The sequence below is a fragment of the Halictus rubicundus genome, chromosome 13 (assembly GCF_050948215.1).
Source record: "Halictus rubicundus isolate RS-2024b chromosome 13, iyHalRubi1_principal, whole genome shotgun sequence".
NCBI lineage: Eukaryota > Metazoa > Arthropoda > Insecta > Hymenoptera > Halictidae > Halictus > Halictus rubicundus.
This window is the reverse complement of record NC_135161.1, coordinates 2,218,981-2,237,555: the sequence shown is the minus strand read 5'-3', so window position 1 is coordinate 2,237,555 and position 18,575 is coordinate 2,218,981. Positions and strand designations below refer to the sequence as shown.

General features: G+C 42.4%; 3 protein-coding genes across 6 annotated transcripts in view; 1 reads left to right on the top strand and 2 right to left on the bottom strand.

Moving 5' to 3' along the window:
• The window catches only part of LOC143360382 (uncharacterized), a 33,183-nt gene that overhangs the window by 642 nt on the left and 13,966 nt on the right, over positions 1–18,575 (bottom strand). The window contains exons 1-4 of one of the 4 annotated variants that reach the window (XM_076799173.1): positions 3,445–4,049; positions 3,320–3,371; positions 3,118–3,220; positions 20–183 (exon numbers count right to left, since the gene is read on the bottom strand). In XM_076799173.1, the coding sequence (XP_076655288.1) occupies positions 20–134 (115 nt within the window). In that variant the 5' untranslated portion in view covers positions 135–183; positions 3,118–3,220; positions 3,320–3,371; positions 3,445–4,049. Of the gene's footprint in view, positions 1–19; positions 184–548; positions 751–1,077; positions 1,135–3,117; positions 3,221–3,319; positions 3,372–3,444; positions 4,050–18,575 lie in introns of those variants that run through there. The other 3 variants (XM_076799175.1, XM_076799174.1, XM_076799176.1) reach the window with 3 other exon arrangements.
• LOC143360314 (uncharacterized) lies at positions 7,819–8,613 on the top strand. Its single transcript, XM_076799029.1, has one exon. The coding sequence runs from the start codon at positions 7,819–7,821 to the stop codon at positions 8,611–8,613; it is 795 nt and encodes a 264-aa protein (XP_076655144.1).
• On the bottom strand, positions 16,557–18,306 carry LOC143360331 (uncharacterized). Its single transcript, XM_076799058.1, has 2 exons — positions 17,204–18,306; positions 16,557–16,677 (listed from the first exon to the last, which is right to left on the bottom strand). The coding sequence occupies exons 1-2, from the start codon at positions 18,247–18,249 to the stop codon at positions 16,665–16,667; spliced, it is 1,059 nt and encodes a 352-aa protein (XP_076655173.1). The 5' UTR covers positions 18,250–18,306; the 3' UTR covers positions 16,557–16,664.

Sequence of the window (18,575 nt, the reverse complement as noted above, 5' to 3'; positions counted from 1 at the left end):
ACCAGATTGTGGTAGATACCTGCATACCAAATACCTCGCTCAAATTCCATTTCAACAAAAGATTGGTGAACATCAACATATTTATTTGAACTACAGCATACATTGTGGTTATCTGGGTCGTGACTATGCTCCATTTGTTAAGTTCTCTTTGCTTATAGCTATATAAACATGAATCGTGTTGGTCTATTAGTTCACCGGAAACAGAAAGAATAATTAAAAGTACTAATTTATAAATAAGTCATAAGCAACTACGTGTAAATATTAATTCTGTGTGAATATAATAATATGTCTGTCTAATAATATATATATATTATTAGTAGCCAAGGTGTGGCCTCAATTTGGCATGGAATTTTGCCTGCAAAATTTCCGCATTTGGCTCGGAATTTGTCGGTGCCAAAATCATACAAAACGGGAACCAAATTCTGTTCCAAACAGGGTTTGGTAACAAATGGACAAGTCTTTTGCTCGCAAAGTGTGGTACAGACATTAAGCAAAATTTGCTTGAAACAGCATTTGGCTAACTGGGAAATTCATAGAAAATTAGTTACTGGGAAATTTTGTTGAGAGAATCGATCAGCAGATCGGCGGCAGATATGGCCAACATAACCTACAACTCGGTTACAGATTAGGTTATGTTAGCAAATTGGGGGAAAAACATAACACATTCTATTGACAGAATCGGACAACAGACTGACGACAGATCCTGTTAACATCATCTGCAATTCCTGTCATTTAAATTTTTAAGATGGAGGACACGCGTATTGTACTAGCATTTTAATGAGCTCTTTAAATAATTATTCTTATTACTGATTTTAAGTAAACAAATAATTATCATAATATTTTTATTTTATATACGTAGTCATAGATTGATGATGACATCGATGACACAATGAATGTAATAGGATATGGAAATGTGTAATATAAAAAAGCAATATGCAGTAGTACAGTTGTACATATATATTTACTAATTAATATAACATGCAGAATATAAAAACTTAATATTAAATACCGCTAATATAAAATATGAAGATTATATAGAAATTTAGAACTAATTAATATAATACAAAGTATATGTACATATAATGAATTATATTTTTGTAAAGTTTGAAAATATATCCTTTTCAAGTCTGTAAACTGAAAGTAAAATAAATAACTGAAATTAAATTTATAATAATTATAATTTATCAGAAACAACCTTAGTTTGCTGCATTTTCACAGAGATACTGTAGTGAACAGGGTGTTAGGAATTTGATATCGATAAATTAGTCTAATAATTATTTATTTAGATAAAAATGTTAAAAATCGAGAATAAATTCAATCTTTTATTTAACAAAGAAACCACACGGTTTCGGATAATGCTTTTTGGAAGAATATATAAATCCTCTAGTAAATATCCATACTAAAAAACCCTAATGAAGTTTTGCCTGGTGGACCACCGTTTTTGAGAAAAACGAGTTTAAAGTTTTAGTTTGTTAAGAACTATAATGGAAGGATAGATTTTGAGGGTGTTGTTTACTGTAAGTAAAGTGATTTGATTACTAAAAGGAGTATTATAGTTATCATTAGACTGCGGATTTTTATGGAAAATAAAAAATGTTTACATTGATTGCAAGATATAGGAACCAAATACAAATTTTTTGCTTCTTTTAATTATTCTACTTAATGTCCACTGTTTAAATTGTACGCACTTGTTTTTGTCATAAATGCATAAAATCCGCATTTTAGTTATAATTACTTTCAAGTTCATTTTTAATTACTTTAAGTTTTAATATTCCATTAGTTTTTAGTATATTTTAAGTACGCCCTTCTTGTTTAAGTTTTACTGCAATACCTGCCGTTTTACACAATGCTTGTAGTGTAAGGCAAATTGTTAGTTTGTAATAATTGTTTGTTAAGATGAAAAATTTTATAATAGCAAAATAAAATTTTTTTAAGCAACATATGAATATGTATTAGAAATAGAAAAAAAAATAAAATGTTATGCATGGATTTCGAACTCGGGATCTCTAGAATTGTAGGAAGGAAAGTTGTCCGCAAAGCGACACCATAAGCAAGCAAGGGAGGAGAGATAAATTGAGAGATTATCAGCACTAACGTTGCCAGAATCCGTCTGTGCTTGATCAGATTCTACTCTCGCGACTCTCTGTACAAGGGGATATGTGACGTCACATTATTCCCACTATGAAGAGAATCAAGCCACATTTAGTGGTAGAGGGTGAAGCACTTGTAAGGAAATACACACGATCTGGTAACGCTGTATTCAGCACTAATATTGTCGAAGACAAAGTGTGAAGTGTTTTGTTGTTTATCTAAAAAGTGCGTTTGTGAAGCAAAGAGATATTAAACATGTATTATGCAGGGTGGGACAACAATCGTAGTACAACCAGACGGGGGGTGATTCTACATGGAAAAGGTAAGGAAAGTATTTGGTATAACATTTTTTCATTCGCAGCATCATTTTTGAAGAATTCGATTTTGAAATTTGATCAACTATGCAAACGATTGAATATGATTTCATTGCCGTGTATTTTCTTATTGGGAGTCTCTGTCCATTTTAGCATTAATAAACATTAACAATATTGGGGTGGCTAAAATGGTCAAAATGTTTTTGCAGAGTGTTTATTATTTTACAAATATTGCTGAAAGTGTTTTCCTCGTTGCTACATCCGTTACTGGATATTTTTAGCAATGCTTGTAAAATAATAAACAGTTTTCACAATCACTTTGTAGTTTGTTGGCCATACCATTGTCAATGTTCATTAAGACTCGCAAAGACACAGACAGTCAATGACATTACACACGGCAATCATATTTAGTCATTGGCGTAGCTCATCAAACATTTGAATTTTTCAGAATTAAAATTTTTTTCTTATTTTTTAAAGTAGAATTATCCTCTGCTCAGTTGTACGATTTTATCCCTCTTTCTTATTTTTTGTGAGCAGGAAAAATGCATTCCGTGTACACCTACAGCCTGTACTGTAGGGCTATGTGGAAATCATGATGTTGTTACCCACCAAAAAACCACCTCTGGCATTCGCTTCCAGTGAATATTTGGAATAGTTCCCTGTCTATGTGTATTGAGTATGTATTTCTGTATATATGTAATACAAGACTAACCTATATTAATTTTTTTTTCTTCCAATTCCTCATTCCTTTGAAGGCCCCTTATTCTACCTCCGTATCCTCTTTTTCATTGTCCGAAGTGTCAACATCATGCTACCTACAATTATTGCAAAATATTAATTAATATAGTATCTGGAAATGAAATGTAAGCAAAACTTAGTATGAATAGCATATAAAGTAATAATAATATAATTACATAAACAGCCCCTTTTAGGTGTACCTTTCGACTTACTGTAGATAATTTAGATCTAAACAAAATAATGACTGTTATAAAAATTTATTACATATAGATGAATAAAATCATGCTTTTGTTTTACTTACAGTCTCATTATAGTTCTCGTGGTCAATGATCTTAAATTGGTGTATATTAGCCACCGTGACAATGGAGAACTAAGCTGATTTAAGCAGGTTTCCCCATGGATGGTGCTGCTTTAAAAGCTTTCTTTAAATGCTAAATTATAATTGTATATAATCATTGCTTCTTAATACATTATGAGCTGGGCCTAAATATACTCGTGTTTTCGTTTCCGAACGTTACAGACCGCTCACGAGTTAACTTGTGTCCATATTTCAGTAGTCAGCCGTATAGTACAGTTTTGGTTCACTACAGTCACGGACCTAAAGGACTGTGCATTAGTGTCTGTTAGTGTCGCAGCGACACACAGTGTCGCCAGATCCAGAAAATCGAGGGGAATAGATACAATGTACCCCCTCTCTGATGACCAGAGTAATATGTGCGCGTGCGCGATGGGGATTGAGTGGGGCGAGGGGGTGACACGTTACGCGTGCGCGATGGGGACGCAACGATGACATGTCGCAAGTTGTAGGTTATTGCCGCGTATCGTACCTACATATTACCTACTTAATGAAATGAATCATATGAAACGGTCTAGAGATTATAAACATTCTTTATTATAGATAAAATGAATTGTAACATGTGGGAGTTTCAGTTGTGAAGTGAAGTATGAATGCTTACTATATACATTAAATTATCGTTGTATGTATGTTAGTACCGCCGTTCTTTTTACTGACACTCATACGAAATCGGTGGTTCTCGCCGAGCGTCCCATTTGAAATACACAGGGCACGCTGGAAACCTAAGAGTCATCCCACGTGAAAGTTGTATGTCGCGTGTATGACATACAAACATGACCGACGTTCAAACGGAAAGAATATCCGTCTCCGATATAATGTTGGTTGGTTGGTTTATTTTTTACTCTATTATACATAGAGATGGCGTTGAAGAGCCGGAGGTCTATCTGCCTAAAGTAAACTAGTCATACAATTTATAACAGATTTTCGTTACATGCTATTGAGCCGGTACTTACATACAAATCAGTCTTATTTACTAAAATGTTATCGTGTAATATTATGTTCCCTTGTCGATTTTGGGATCTAATTTCTAATTTGAACTTTTGGCGTGAAGTCTCTTATTCTATTTTCCTTATGTCACTTAATGACTATTTCTACATTGCACTCTGTTATTAAACTAACGAAATTCTTAACAATGGTAGACTGTACAGTATCTAAACTTTTAAAATATTTTTTTAAACGTAATAAATCTAATGTAAAACAATATGACATATATAGAATGTGCGTAATGTCTTTGGTCTTGTATTCAATTTGTACTCAATTTGTACTTGGAGTTTCATGAGGCACTTTCCCGGAGCACTCTCCCTTTTGGGCGTTGTTATTATTGTTCTCAAAGTATTTTGTACCTTTATATAGGCCTTCACTTTTGTGTTTCTGGTCTGAATTTTCCCATTTTTTATCTTTGATGGAGTTAATAATGTTATTTGCTGGAATTTTAATGGTTTCATCCTGATCATAGTTGGTTCTTTCCTTCGCTATTAGGTCTGTTCTCTCGTAACCTTCAATTCCCACATGGGCTGGCTGGTATCCATGCGAAGAAGATTTTATTGTTTCCATTTGTGTTGATGTTATTTACTTGTTTTGCAATTTTTTTGATCCACGGGTTTTTGATCTTCTCTGAGGATATATTTTGAAGTCCAATCAGAGCGCTCCCCGAGTCTGTTAGTATAATTATTTTGTTATTGCCATTTATATATTTGTCTTCTGCTATGTTGATCGCTTTGCTGATAGCTATACATTCAGTGGTAAATATGGTTGCTGGTTTGTTGATGCTAAGACCCTCTTCTTCCCATGTGTTACCCTTTTTGGTAAGGAAGCTAGCACCGTTAGAAGGGCTGTCTTTTTTTTATCCGTCTGTGCAAATTAGGATTGGATTTTCTTCTGTGATCCCTAGTTGTTCTTTGATCATGTTAATGAGTATTGAATCACTGAAATTGTAATATTTCCTTACATAACCTGACTTCAAATCTATCAGGTACTTTCAGTCGATTTTCTTCAGTTTCTTTAGGTCTTTTTCGTCTTCCCAAAAGTCTGTTTTCCATACAATATTTTCCATAGACTTTGTTTCCATCCATGCTTTATTTAGGGTAGTGTCTTCAGGGCCTGGTATGTCCATTCCTTCAAAGTTAATTATTTGACTATTAAGCTGTAGCGGCTAGCTGCGCGCCGGAAGAGAAATCTTCAGCGCACCAGCACCAAGAAAGATTTATGGTTTGCACAGCATGAGACGCTATTTGTGAGGAAACGTCTTTAACGTTTTTGGCCACTTAGCGGACAGATGTGTCCTTGTAGTTCCTAGCGACGAACTCAATAGCGCAAGTGGACGCCATAAATTTTGGGTAGTCAGAGGGTCTCCAGCTTAGAGTGTCCCAGCGACGCGTGCCTGGTTTCTATCACCCGGGAAAGCTGGGCCCGTTGATGTAAGCCAGCAGTCACGTACCGCACTTAGCACGGGGCCCGGAAGACACCCCGCTGCATCACCAAAATTAGATTTTTAACAAAACGACGCGCTCACCCTTCTCACGCACGAGAGGCGTGGAACGTGGGCGTGTTATGCAAAATGCACGAATTGGTGGAAGTTCCTCGAAAGAACTTCCACCAATCAGCCGACAAACATTTTTGAGGATATAAGGCAGCAGACTACCGACGCGAGTCAGTCAGTCAACGAAGTCGAGTCATAGCCGAATCTCCGCCGAGTCATAGTCTAGTCCGGTCGCTGCTAAATCGCAATAAAAGTTCAACCGCGAGTCGAAGTGAATCGCCTGTTTTAGTTGAACCACTCCGGACGCTCTCGCGACATCACATTCTATTTATAAATAAACGACTCGGTCACAAAACCTGAGTGAACATTATTTGAAGGCACCCGCCTCCGATAACCCTGTTCCTTCAAAGCCATTGAGCGCAATGAACGCATATATGGGTTCCCACACCGCCATTCAATTTGGGCCATGAACACATATATGGGTTCTCAGGTAGCCCAGCGAGTGATTCGTCGTAAAAAGTAGGCGATCCACAGCACACGCTTAACTTCGCACAACTCAGCGCTCAAAGGGTTAATATGTTTCAAGGTTTTGTTATTTTTTCTGGATCTCAGCTTCAATATGAACTTCTCTGAAAGTAGATTTACTCTTTCTTCGAAGTGCATTATTCCAGCTTCAACTGCTATGACATTGGTTGGAATAGAATTTCTATATCCCATGGATATTCTGATTCCTTCATTTTGTATTTTCTGATATCTTTCCATTGATTTGTTTGCTGAGCTATAATATATGGTTATGGCGTATTCTAGGACAGATCTTACTAAACCTTTGTATAGGAATATCATGATATTCGGGGAGGTCCCGTTTTTAATGTGTGCTATATATCTAAACATGCTTAGTCTTTTTCTCGCTTTTTTCTCCGTCTCGTTTACCTGTAGGCGTGTGAATTTCAGTTTGTTGTCTATTGTTATTCCAAGAAATTTGGCACTGTCGGTTTCTTCGATAGAATCTTCTCCTATTCTATTTGTGAGCTTCTTCCTCCTAAGGGTATTTTTCCTGAAGTATAAGATTTGTGTTTTGTCTCTGGACATTTCTAGTTGTATTTTTTTCAGCTTTATGGAAAGAGATTCTATTGCTTTCAGTGCTTTATGTTCGGCTTCGATTATGTTATTGCACGTGATTGCTATTGCTATGTCGTCTGCATATTGTAAAATTTTGTAATCATCTTCTTCGGTTCTCTGCCCTAGTTCCCGTGTGTATAAGTTATATAGGATAGGGCTTAGTATGGCTCCTTGAGGTAGTCCGATAGGCTATCTTCAGTCCTATCTGGTTCAAATTCTCTGGAGAAAATGTTTCTCCTATTCATTAGCCATCTCCTGATATAGCTATATATACGGTTTGGGCATGTGGCGACCGTCGTCCGCCGACACTTCGGCGAAAGAAAAACATACGAAGGCACGCAGCCTCGCGCACGGCGATCGTCGCCCGCCGAAACTTCAGCGAAGGAAAAATATACAAAGGCACGCAGCCTCGCGCACGGCGACCAACGATCGGCGATGCAACATTGTATGTCGGTACCCACGTCGTGGAGTCGCCGAATTCGTTCGCCGAAGATCAGTTCGTCACGAGACGCTCAACGAGACACACCGAAATAAAAACTGCTGCAGCGAATGATATTGTGTGGTGATTTACATCCCGACTACCTCGTCTAACGATCCCACATAATTGGTGACCGCCGACGTGATTGGCCGCGCAAAGGCGAATCGAAGTAACCGCGCGAGTGTTAACGGGTTAAAACGCGACGTGCAAGACTCGAAATCCCGCGTGTAATGATCCCGTGACGATGACGGATTCCGCGAGTAACACCGATGCTGCAGTGGCGCGAATAGCGGTCCGTGTTCCGCCGTTTTGGGAGAAGAACCCGACGACCTGGTTCCGACAGCTGGAATTCCAGTTCGTGCTGGCAGGAATCACACAGGATTCCACCAAGTATCACTACGTCAGGGCGAATCTGGACAACAGATATGCCGACGTGGTGATAGACATCATTAACAATCCTCCGGCGACCGACGCATACGAAACGCTAAAGGCAGAATTAATCCGAAGACTCTCCGATTCCAAGGAGCAGAATATACGGCGCCTCTTGGAACACGAGGAGATCGGTGACCGGAAACCGTCAATTTTCCTCCGACGACTTCAAGGCCTCGCGGGTGACACGGTGTCGGACGATTTTCTCAAGACTTTGTGGGTAGGACGTCTTCCGGCGAGTATACAGGCCCTCATGGTTTCGCGCCAGAAGGAATCGCTCACCGAGTTGGCCGCGCTCGCCGACGCCGTCGTGGAGGTGTCCGCGCGCCCGCAGGTCGCTGCCATACCTTCGGGGCAAGCCGACCTGGTGGCCGAAATCGCCGATCTCCGTCGCGAGATCGCCGCCCTCCGCGTCGGGAAACGTGACTTCTGTCGGCCGCGTTCCAAGTCGCAAAATGGACGCCCCAGGTATTCGCGATCGCGTAGTCGCGGCGGGGAACACGATTCCACCGATGGAAAGTGTTGGTACCACTGGAAACATGGGGCCGCCGCGAAAAAGTGCCGCGAACCGTGCAATTTCGTGTCGGGAAACACCCGGGCCGTACGCTAATGGCGGCTAGCGACTCCGGGCCAGCGACGAGCCGCTTATTTGTAACAGATCGCGGCACGAAGACCAGTTACATGGTTGACACCGGGTCCGATCTGTGCGTTTTTCCGCATACGCGAATGAGTGATCCGGGTGAAAAGACATCGTATGTGCTTCACGCGGCGAACGGAACCGTGATATCGTCGTACGGTTGCGTCACCCTCCACCTAAACCTCGGCCTGCGTAGAAGTTTTTTGTGGAGATTCGTTGTCGCGGACGTTACAACGCCTATAATAGGAGCTGATTGCCTCAGTTTTTATGGCCTCCTCATCGACGTACGCGGAAAACGGCTAATAGATAGCCGCACGTCTTTGACGGCATCGGGACGCGTCGCAGAGGCCAACAACAGCGTCAAGGCGATTTCCGGTGAATCGAGGTATAACGCGATCCTCGCGGAATTCCCGGATATTACGCGGCCGTTGGGAGGACACCGCACGACGAAACACTCGACGTGCCACCACATCCGGACGACGCCGGGCCCCCCGGTGTCCTGCAAACCGAGACGTCTCGCCCCCGACAAACTGAGGCTCGCAAAGGCCGAATTCGAGGCCATGGTGAGGGATGGAACAGCTCGACCGTCGGAAAGCTGCTGGTCATCAGCCCTGCACCTGGTCCCCAAAAAAGGCGACGCCCGGCGGCCGTCCGGTGACTACCGCGCGTTAAATTCGAGAACAATACCCGAAAATATCCCGTGCCGCATATGGTAGAAGATTTCGCGCAGTATTTGTCCGGAAAGACAATTTTTTCAACGATAGAGTTAGTGCGTGCGTACAACCAGATTCCGGTACACCCAGACGATATCCCGAAGACCGCGATCACGACACCCTTCGGCCTATACGAGTTTCCGTGCATGTCGTTCGGTCTACGAAACGCGGCACAAACCTTTCAACGGTTCATGGACGAAACGTTGTGCGGCCTCGAGTGGTGTTACGCGTATATAGACGATATCCTCGTGGCATCGACTTCACTCGAGGAGCACGAGCACCACTTGAGGGAACTTTTTCGCCGTCTGGACGATTACGGAGTGTTAGTGAATACGGCAAAGTGTGTTTTCGGGGCACCGGAAGTGGCTTTTCTAGGATACACAGTGTCCGCGCGTGGCACCCGACCGCTGCCAGAAAAAGTCGAGGCAATACGAACTTTCCCTCAACCGACGACTGTCAAGGAGCTGCGACAGTTCCTAGGAGTGATAAATTTCTACCGAAAATTTGTGCCAGCCGTGGCCCGAATCCAGGCTCCTTTGAACGAGGCGCTGCAGGGGAACGTTAAGGGTCGAGTCCCCGTCGAGTGGACAGCGGACAGTTTGGAGGCGTACGACCAGTGCAAGGAGAGCCTCGCACGCGCAGCCCTCCTGGCACATCCCGACGTCACGCTTCCCCTGGCCGTTTTCAGCGACGCATCGGTCTACACGGTAGGCGCCGTGTTGCAACAGCGAGCACCCGACGGATGGCAGCCTTTGGCGTTCTTCACGAAGAAATTGACACCGACCGAACGTAAATATAGTCCGTTTGACCGCGAACTCTTAGCTGTGTACAAAGCCGTAAGGTACTTCCGCCATATGATCGAAGGACGCGAATTTTCGATTTTTTCAGATCATAAACCGCTGATCTTCGCGTTCGCGCAAAAGCCCGAGTGTTAGATTCTCAACACAGGGTAGGAAAATCGCACGTTGCTCCGAACACGGGTGAAATGATACAGCAATTAACGTGATTTGTAATACGTCAAAATGATCGTATTTACATATAACAATTTATTCCAATTTGTACATTAACACTGTTAGCTTCTCTACGCAGGGTAGGAAAATCGCACGTTGCTCCGAACACGGGTGAAATGAAACAGCACAAAATTCCTCTCTGTCCACCGTTATGTTCACTTTGGCGCGTACCGCTCGCAGGCCTACCAGCCCCGGTCGACCCTTTGGGTCTGACCGTGCACGTTGCCCCAATTCGCAGCAGGATGGTCACATCCTCCTCCTTGGGCCATAAACGGGCTTAGATCGCTGGTGTCAGCGATCTTACCACGCGGACTTTTTTTCTTTCCGACCTTTCGAATGTCGAATACATGTTACGCGATGCCGGCGAGAATCCCCTTTTCAGGAGACCGGTGAACACAACGGTTTCGCTCCGTCTCTCTCTCTCTTTCTCTCTCTGCACGCACGCTTTTACAATCATCATTCATAGAAGCCATACAACGCATTTCTTATAACTAAAGCCAATACAAGAGAATATACCAGAATACACCAGAATAGCCGAACACGCCAGAATACAACAGAATACGCAAATTATGTTTCACACCACTTCCGAATACATGTAATAACAAAACTGCGGATCCTTAACACACTATAAACATAAAACGGCATTTCGTCCGCAACACCGAGAAACATACTCCTCGACAATTCCGATGGCTCGACCTCATCGGGCAGTTTTCCACCGATATCCGACACGTGTCCGGCAAAGATAACGTAGTCGCGGATGCCCTATCGCGAATCGTAGAAATATCGAGCACCGTCGATTACGTAAAGCTCGCCGAATCACAGCAGCAAGACGAGGAATTGCGCACGTTCCTACAGTCGGATTCGTCCCTAGTATTAAAGAGAGTCGCTCTTCCTGGGACAAGCACCGAATTGTATTGCGATACCGCTACACGTACTTTGCGACCGTTTGTCACGAGACAATTCCGCAAACCGGTATTCGCCTCCCTCCACGACCTTGCTCACCCCGGACTTAGAGCAACAGCGAAATTGGTATCTGAACGTTTCGTGTGGCCAGGCATACAGAAAGACTGCAAATCTTGGGCACGAGCGTGCGTACATTGTCAACGCGCGAAAGTTACTAGACACGTGTCTACCCCGACGGGAAACTTCGCCGCACCCTCGGAGCGTTTCGACCACGTCCACGTGGACATTGTCGGCCCGTTGCCGACGTCGAAAGGATTCCGCTACTGCGTAACGTGCGTGGATCGGTATACCCGGTGGGCGGAGGTATTTCCCGTAAACGACATTACCGCAGAAACCGTAGCACACGCGCTATTATTAGGGTGGATCGCTAGATTCGGGGTGCCTCGACGGGTTACGACGGACCAAGGACGACAATTTGAGTCCGCTCTTTTCGAACAATTGTCGTCTCTTCTAGGCATCCGGCATCTACGCACGACCGCGTACCATCCGCAGGCGAACGGCATGGTGGAACGATTTCACCGCCAGTTGAAAGCTGCGATAGTTTGCCACGCCAATACCGATTGGGTCAACGCGTTACCCATCGTCCTCCTAGGAATACGAACGGCCTGGAAGGAGGACATTAAAGCGACATCCGCCGAAATGTTGTACGGTGAGACCATTCGTCTGCCGGGCGAATTCTTTACGAACGCGCAGACAACAAGCAGCAGCACCGAAGAATTTGTCTCCGCGATCATTTTCGGCAAATTAAACCGTCACAAGTTTCGCGTCACGGCGTTCGACGAATTTTTGTGTTCAAGGACTTGTCGACAGCGCCATGTGTTCGTGCGCCATGGCGGCTGCAAGCGAGCATTGCAGCCCGCGTACGACGGCCCATTCTGCGTAGTCGAGCGGCACCCGAAACACTTCAACATTCGTGTGAAGGATCGAGTGGTTCCGGTGTCGTTAGACCGTTTGAAACCGGCGTTTCTGCTCCGCGACGATGAGCAAGACAACACCGATCCGCAACCGCGAAGCGCACCTACCGCACCAATCGAACCAGACCGCATTACCAGGTGTTCGATTCCTAGCGGAAGCATGCTTCCTCACAGATAATTCGCGCATCCGTCTGTACCATTCGTTAGGCACGCGAGGGTTTCAGAATTGTACGCTGCGGGCCTTATGATCCGCACATTCGGCCAGGAAGGGCTACGGCCCTCCTGAGCAAACACAAGGACCACTCAGGCCAGGCTAATTTACGACGCCTAAGAAGTCAAGAAGACCGAATCATGTTAAAGCGAACCCTGTCCTTCGTCACCGGACCCAGGTCAGAGGTCATAAATTGCACTTAGGTTGCATCGTCAACACGGTCTGAAGTGCAATAAAACATCTGCGGGCCACTTGGGCCAAAATACGCGCACTGCTTCAGGGTTCAATAAAAAACGCACATTTGGGAAATTCCCAATTCTGCTTGAGGCGGAGACTTCCTTCTCCACCAACGAGGAAAACGCAGGAAGATCTTCCTACTTCAAGCAACCAACAAATGAAGAAATTTCTTCCCCCGTCAACCTCTCATGTCCGAACTGACGACAAGCGAACCCTGAAGCAGAAGAATTAGAATCTAAGTTGCCTCCGAAAGAGCAACCACTTCACGGGACCACAAGGATCACAGTATCCTCCGAGTAGTCGAGTTTGAAATCACGCAACCTGTTTGTCCGTCAAAGTTACTCCGTGCATATTCATAATTGTCTTTCATCGTTACCAGTCACTGTTCCATAGTTTAATTAATCACCTAATGTTAAGTCGGCGGGTGATCGTGTTAGTGAGAATTTAATAAATTGTTAACCAAAAGACTCGATTCATTTAAATCCACTACAACACGGGAATTTTCACCAGGTCAGGTAGACGGGTACGACTTCCCGATCGTTACGTCGCAACGTAATTCCGAATGTACATAAACCGCGTTTTAGATTAATTTGTATATAGTAGATTGTAAGTCGTAGTTATAAGTCAGCATAGTTCGACCGTACCCTAATTTTCACCAAGGGGGGTGGTGTGGCGACCGTCGTCCGCCGACACTTCGGCGAAAGAAAAACATACGAAGGCACGCAGCCTCGCGCACGGCGACCAACGATCGGCGATGCAACATTGCATGTCGCTACCCGCGTCTTGGAGTCGCCGAATTCGTTCGCCGAAGATCAGTTCGTCACGAGCCGTTCAACGAGACACACCGAAATAAAAACTGCTGCAGCGAATGATATTGTGTGGTGATTTACATCCCGACTACCTCGTCTAACGATCCCATAGGCACTTGTTTGTTCTTAAAATGTCTAATAGTGTTTTGTGGTTTAAATTATTGTATGCTGCTTTTACGTCCACCAGTATTATTACCGTTTCCTTGTTTTCTCTGTTATTTCGTCTTATTATCGAGATCATGGAGGCCAAGTTCGTCATTGACGAACCAGCTGGTTATTGCGATTGGCCTAACGGAATTTTTCCCTACTTTGTCTATGAAAACTACCTTAGCAATTTTCCATTGCTGGGTACATCTTCCTCTTCGGACCCTGTCTTTTGGAAGATTTCTAGAAGTTCCTGTTTAGCAATGTTAGGTAGATTTTTAATGATGTTGTTGTCCAGGTTGTCTAGGCCTGGGGCTGATTTCTTGTTTGCTCTTAGAATGCTACTTTGTATTTCGTCCTGTGTGATATTGACGTTCCACGTTTCGTCCTCTTGTGGGGTATAATCTTCTTGCAAATTTTGCAGTGATCCCCTGCGCAAACTGGATGGGGAATCTTCACACATGGGGTGTGTTTGGGTTTCTTCGATTCTTTATAGCTTCTAGTTGATTTCTAAATTCGGGGAGTTGTTTATTACATCTCTGTTTTATAAAGCCATGTTGAAATCTTTTGATTTTATTCCAGATTTCTCCTGTAGGGGTTCTACTGTTTATTGACTCTGCAAAGTTCGGTTTCTTCTTTTTTTAGTTCCTTCCAGTTCTCCAGGGTTGGGTTTTTACAGAAGTTATTTGCAGTTTTTTTCAGTTTTTTCTTCTTTTCCCAGCAGCTCTTGTCCCACCATGGGGGATTTCTTTTGCTGGTGGTTACATTATTATGAGTTTCCTTTTTTATGTTTTGGTTAGGGCTGTTGTTATTGTTGGAGTTTTGACGGGGCCTCCCTTCGTTATGGTTATACTTTTTTTTACTAATTTTATCTTAGGATTCAGTGATAGCGTCATTTATAATTGTTTCGAGTGTATTGTACCTTTCTTGGGCTGTTAGTTGGTTTATTACTTCGTTGTTCCCTGTTTCCTTAACTGCGTTATTTCTTAGTTTTGTTTCTATTATCTGTCTAAATCTAATCCAATCCATTGTGATGTCGTTATACAGTTTTCTGGTTGTTTTCTTTTTATTGCAGGGTCTAATATTGTCAAAAAGTATCACTTCGAGAATGAAATGGTCCGAGCCCCATTGTTCTTCAGTGTTTCTGTATTGGCTCTTTCTTATTATGTTCATTGTGGTGATGAATAAGTCTATATTCGATGGGTTTGTTCGTTCATCCTCTAATCTCGATATTGTGTCAATATTGCCAATAAACAGATCAGATTCCATTAAAACTTGTAGGATATAGCCTTCCCTGTTTGTGTTACTGCAGTTCCATAGCGGGTTCCTCGCATTAAAGTCACCCATGAAGATGGTGTCGACTTCTCTTCTCCTGTTGTTTAGGAAGTTACTCCAGTTTTGTTTGTTCCATTTTAAATCTGGCTTTTTGTATGATACAATTATGTCAATTTCTTTCTCTGCATTGTATATTGTTATGGAGATAGATTCTGTCTCTTTCATTTCTTGGCATCTTATTAGTTTATGTATAATCTTGTTATTGATTTTTGACAAACATCTCCGCCCTGAAGGTTCTTTTCTCTGTCATTTCTGAATATATTATAATCATTGATATTAAAAGAGTTATACTTGTTGTTTAGCCAGGTTTCAGTGATTCATAATATGTCAAATTCTTCTGTTCAGATTTTGATGTCGTTGAACTTGTTGCTTCTCGCATTCCAGAGTCCTATTCTGATGACGTTGCTCATCCTTTGTATCACCTATGTGTTGTGTTGTGTTTGTTAAAAGGTGTAATATAACCCTGTACTATTGGGATTCCATCGAGTCTTGGTTGAGAGACTCGGTCCTGGTCGATTTTCCCCCTACAACTTGGTTGGTTGTAAGTATTATATTGTCGCTTTGTGCGGGATTATGGTTAGGTGTTTCAACTTCTTCATCTTCCACCGTGAAGTTACTGTACAAGGTTTGAATAGACGTGGATGTGGAGGGTTGGTTCTCCTTCTTACATTCTTGTAGTCCCATTATTGTATCCCCTTTATAATATATGTCTGTAACTTTTTCCTTATCCTTTCTGTATCTTTCTCCCTGGCAGATTTTCTTTTTGTTTTCTCAGGAGCTATTGTCATCGGTTCTTGATTGCATCTTCTGATCGGGACTATTTTGCAGTTATCAATAATCTTGAGAGAAGGCCTTTTTTGTTTCATCCTTTCTTCTATTTTGTCTTCGAGTTTTCGTTCCTGAATAATGAGAATCAACTGGTCAACTGAATGCTTTTTTTGTTTCATCCTTTCTTCTATTTTGTCCTCGAGTTTTCGTTCCTGAATAAGGAGGATCAACTGGTCGAGCAATTCATTCTGATGGTCTGTGTCTTCATTGATTCCGTTATTTCTCTATCCAGACTTTTATGTCTATGTGTGTCTTATGTCAGGTGTGCGCTGAGTTGTATTTTTTCTTTATGATGATTCCTTGCGTACATCGACTTCATGTTGTTGATACCGTGTTTCTTTCTTGTGTTTTCCGGTTCCATATCTCCTTGGTAGTCTGATGTTTCCTCATTCTCATTACGTAATGTTTCAAATCTGTTGTTTGTATCTATAAACCATTTCCGTTAATCTGATCTTCCTTTGGGTGGGTATTTTCTAGTGTTGTAATTAATGAGATTACTATTGATACCGACTTGTGCTGTTTTTTCCGGGGTTCGTTTGGAGGGCATCTCGGCCCGACTGTCCTTGTTAAGGCTTGATCCTGATGTTTGTTTATATGTCTCGGGTTGTCTTGTATTAAATGATCTGTAGCTGGGGAAACCCTCTTTGGATTTTTTGATGTTGCTGATGTCTGTTTCTATTGGACCAGTAATAGATTCGCAGTATTCCACCCAGTTTTTATTATTCAGGGGTGGGAATTTGGGGATTTTGTAATTGCGGAGATTGTATGGTTTTTGTCCATAGCCATGTTCGATATCTTCCCTCTTTCCATGGATGTCGTCATGTTGTGGTTGGAGTGTTCTGTCTCCTGTCTGAATGATCTCATATACAGGACCTTTTAGGTGACAAGGGTTAATGAAATGTTTGTAATGTTCGAAGATTTAACGGATAACAAAATAAAGTTTATTAACAAAAACAATTAATAACCAACAAATAATAATACAATAAAACAAAACGAGAAAACTAAACTCAACGAGAAAACGCGATAAAGATACAACTAAACCTCGTGTACAAAACCGTCGCGATGCTCTGACTAACTCTCTGGAGTTATCGTTCTCCGCGAGAGAGTCCAATGCTTTCTGTGTTTCTCGTTTCTGAGGCGCGTTAAATAATGTCCCCGAAAACCGTTAAAATAAGGGGAGGTTCTCCACCCCCACAAGGGCATGGAGAAAGTTTCCTCCCCCAAACATTGCATCCGGGGACTTCACTCTTAAGGGTACTGTAACGGTCGAGCCGAGGTTCTGGCAATCGTCACTTAAATGACCAAGCCCTCAACCCGACCTCCCATGGTACGCACTTGAGAAGGATGGAACTTCCACGTCCGAAAATTCCACGTTCCCACGCACCATGGTCGCCACAACCTAAAGAGGCCCTTTCTTTGGCCACTTTGTATGGAATGTTTTTGTATGCATTGATTTTTTTTATGAATCTTTCTTTTTGACTTATCCTGCAGTCTCTCGAAATGCTGGTGTGTTCCTCCCCCGCAGTTGTAGCGTCTTGGTTTTTTATTGAAGTTTCCATGGTATTCTTCAGAGCATACGAAGCATCTTTTATTTTGGTTTCTGCATTTTATCTGTGTGTGGCCGAATCTCAGGCATTTATAGCACAGCTTGGCCGATTCGACGAACGGTTCGACTCTGACCCACACATGACCATATCCTATCAGTAACTTGGTAAGTAGTGAGTCCCCTTGGAATTTTATTAATATAGCCTTGCTTTCCTCCCATGTGGTTTGTTTATCTTTTTTCTTCCTCTTTTTAAGTCTTTCCATAGAAAATTTACCCTGGTTGGGTAATAACTGTTCCCTTAGTTCTTCTATTGTGCCCTCCCATTCGGTGATGACTCCTTTTCTGTATTTCGTTCTATATGGGATAGAAGTGTTTATGGTCCTTTCTCCTGAGCTACTCTTTCTTAATAATTTATTTGCTTCGATCCTGTTCCTGGTGGTCATTTCTGCTCTGGAGAACCCTGTCATTTTAATTGAGTCAGGATTTATTCCTTCACAGATGATGACTCTATATATTTTAATGAGATTGTATTTTTTTGATTTGGAGACAGCATGGTCTTTTAGGGAGATAGAGACGATGTAATTGCCGCTAACCGTCTCCGTTTCGTAAAAATCAGTATTTTCTTTATCTTTATATTGGGGAATGTTTTGCTTTTCATTGTTGACGTTACTATATCCATTTTCTCCTTGTTTTATGTCTATTTTTGCATGAGTAGGCGTTTTATCTTCTGGGTTGGAATTTTTATTCATATCTACGTTTCTTTTTTCCTTTGTTATGGTTATAATATCATCGATTGTTTGCATCCTAGTTTCTTGTGCTATCTCCATGTCTTGGTCTTCCATTGGTGTCGTCTTCTCTTTGCCTTTCTGATTGGTCCACTTTCCCAGTGAATCCATCATTGTAATTACTTATCCACCAATCGAAAAGGAGAACCCAGAGGGGTGTCCCGTTTTATTTTCTTTCTTTTTCTGTATATATGCGTCCCGCCAGGTGGCGGGACGGTTTGCTGCCTTGTAGGGAGTTTTTCCTGCGCACGCGCCGCTTCCCTAGGCCCCTAGATTTTCACCGGCCGTACCAACAAATACCGGTCGCGCCACCTCACATAGCTAAGACCGCTGTAATCACCCCATTTGGGCTGTTTGAATATACAACGATGCCCTTCGGGTTACGTAACGCCAGACAAACTTTCTAGCGATATATCTATCGCGCTCTAGGCGACTTAGAT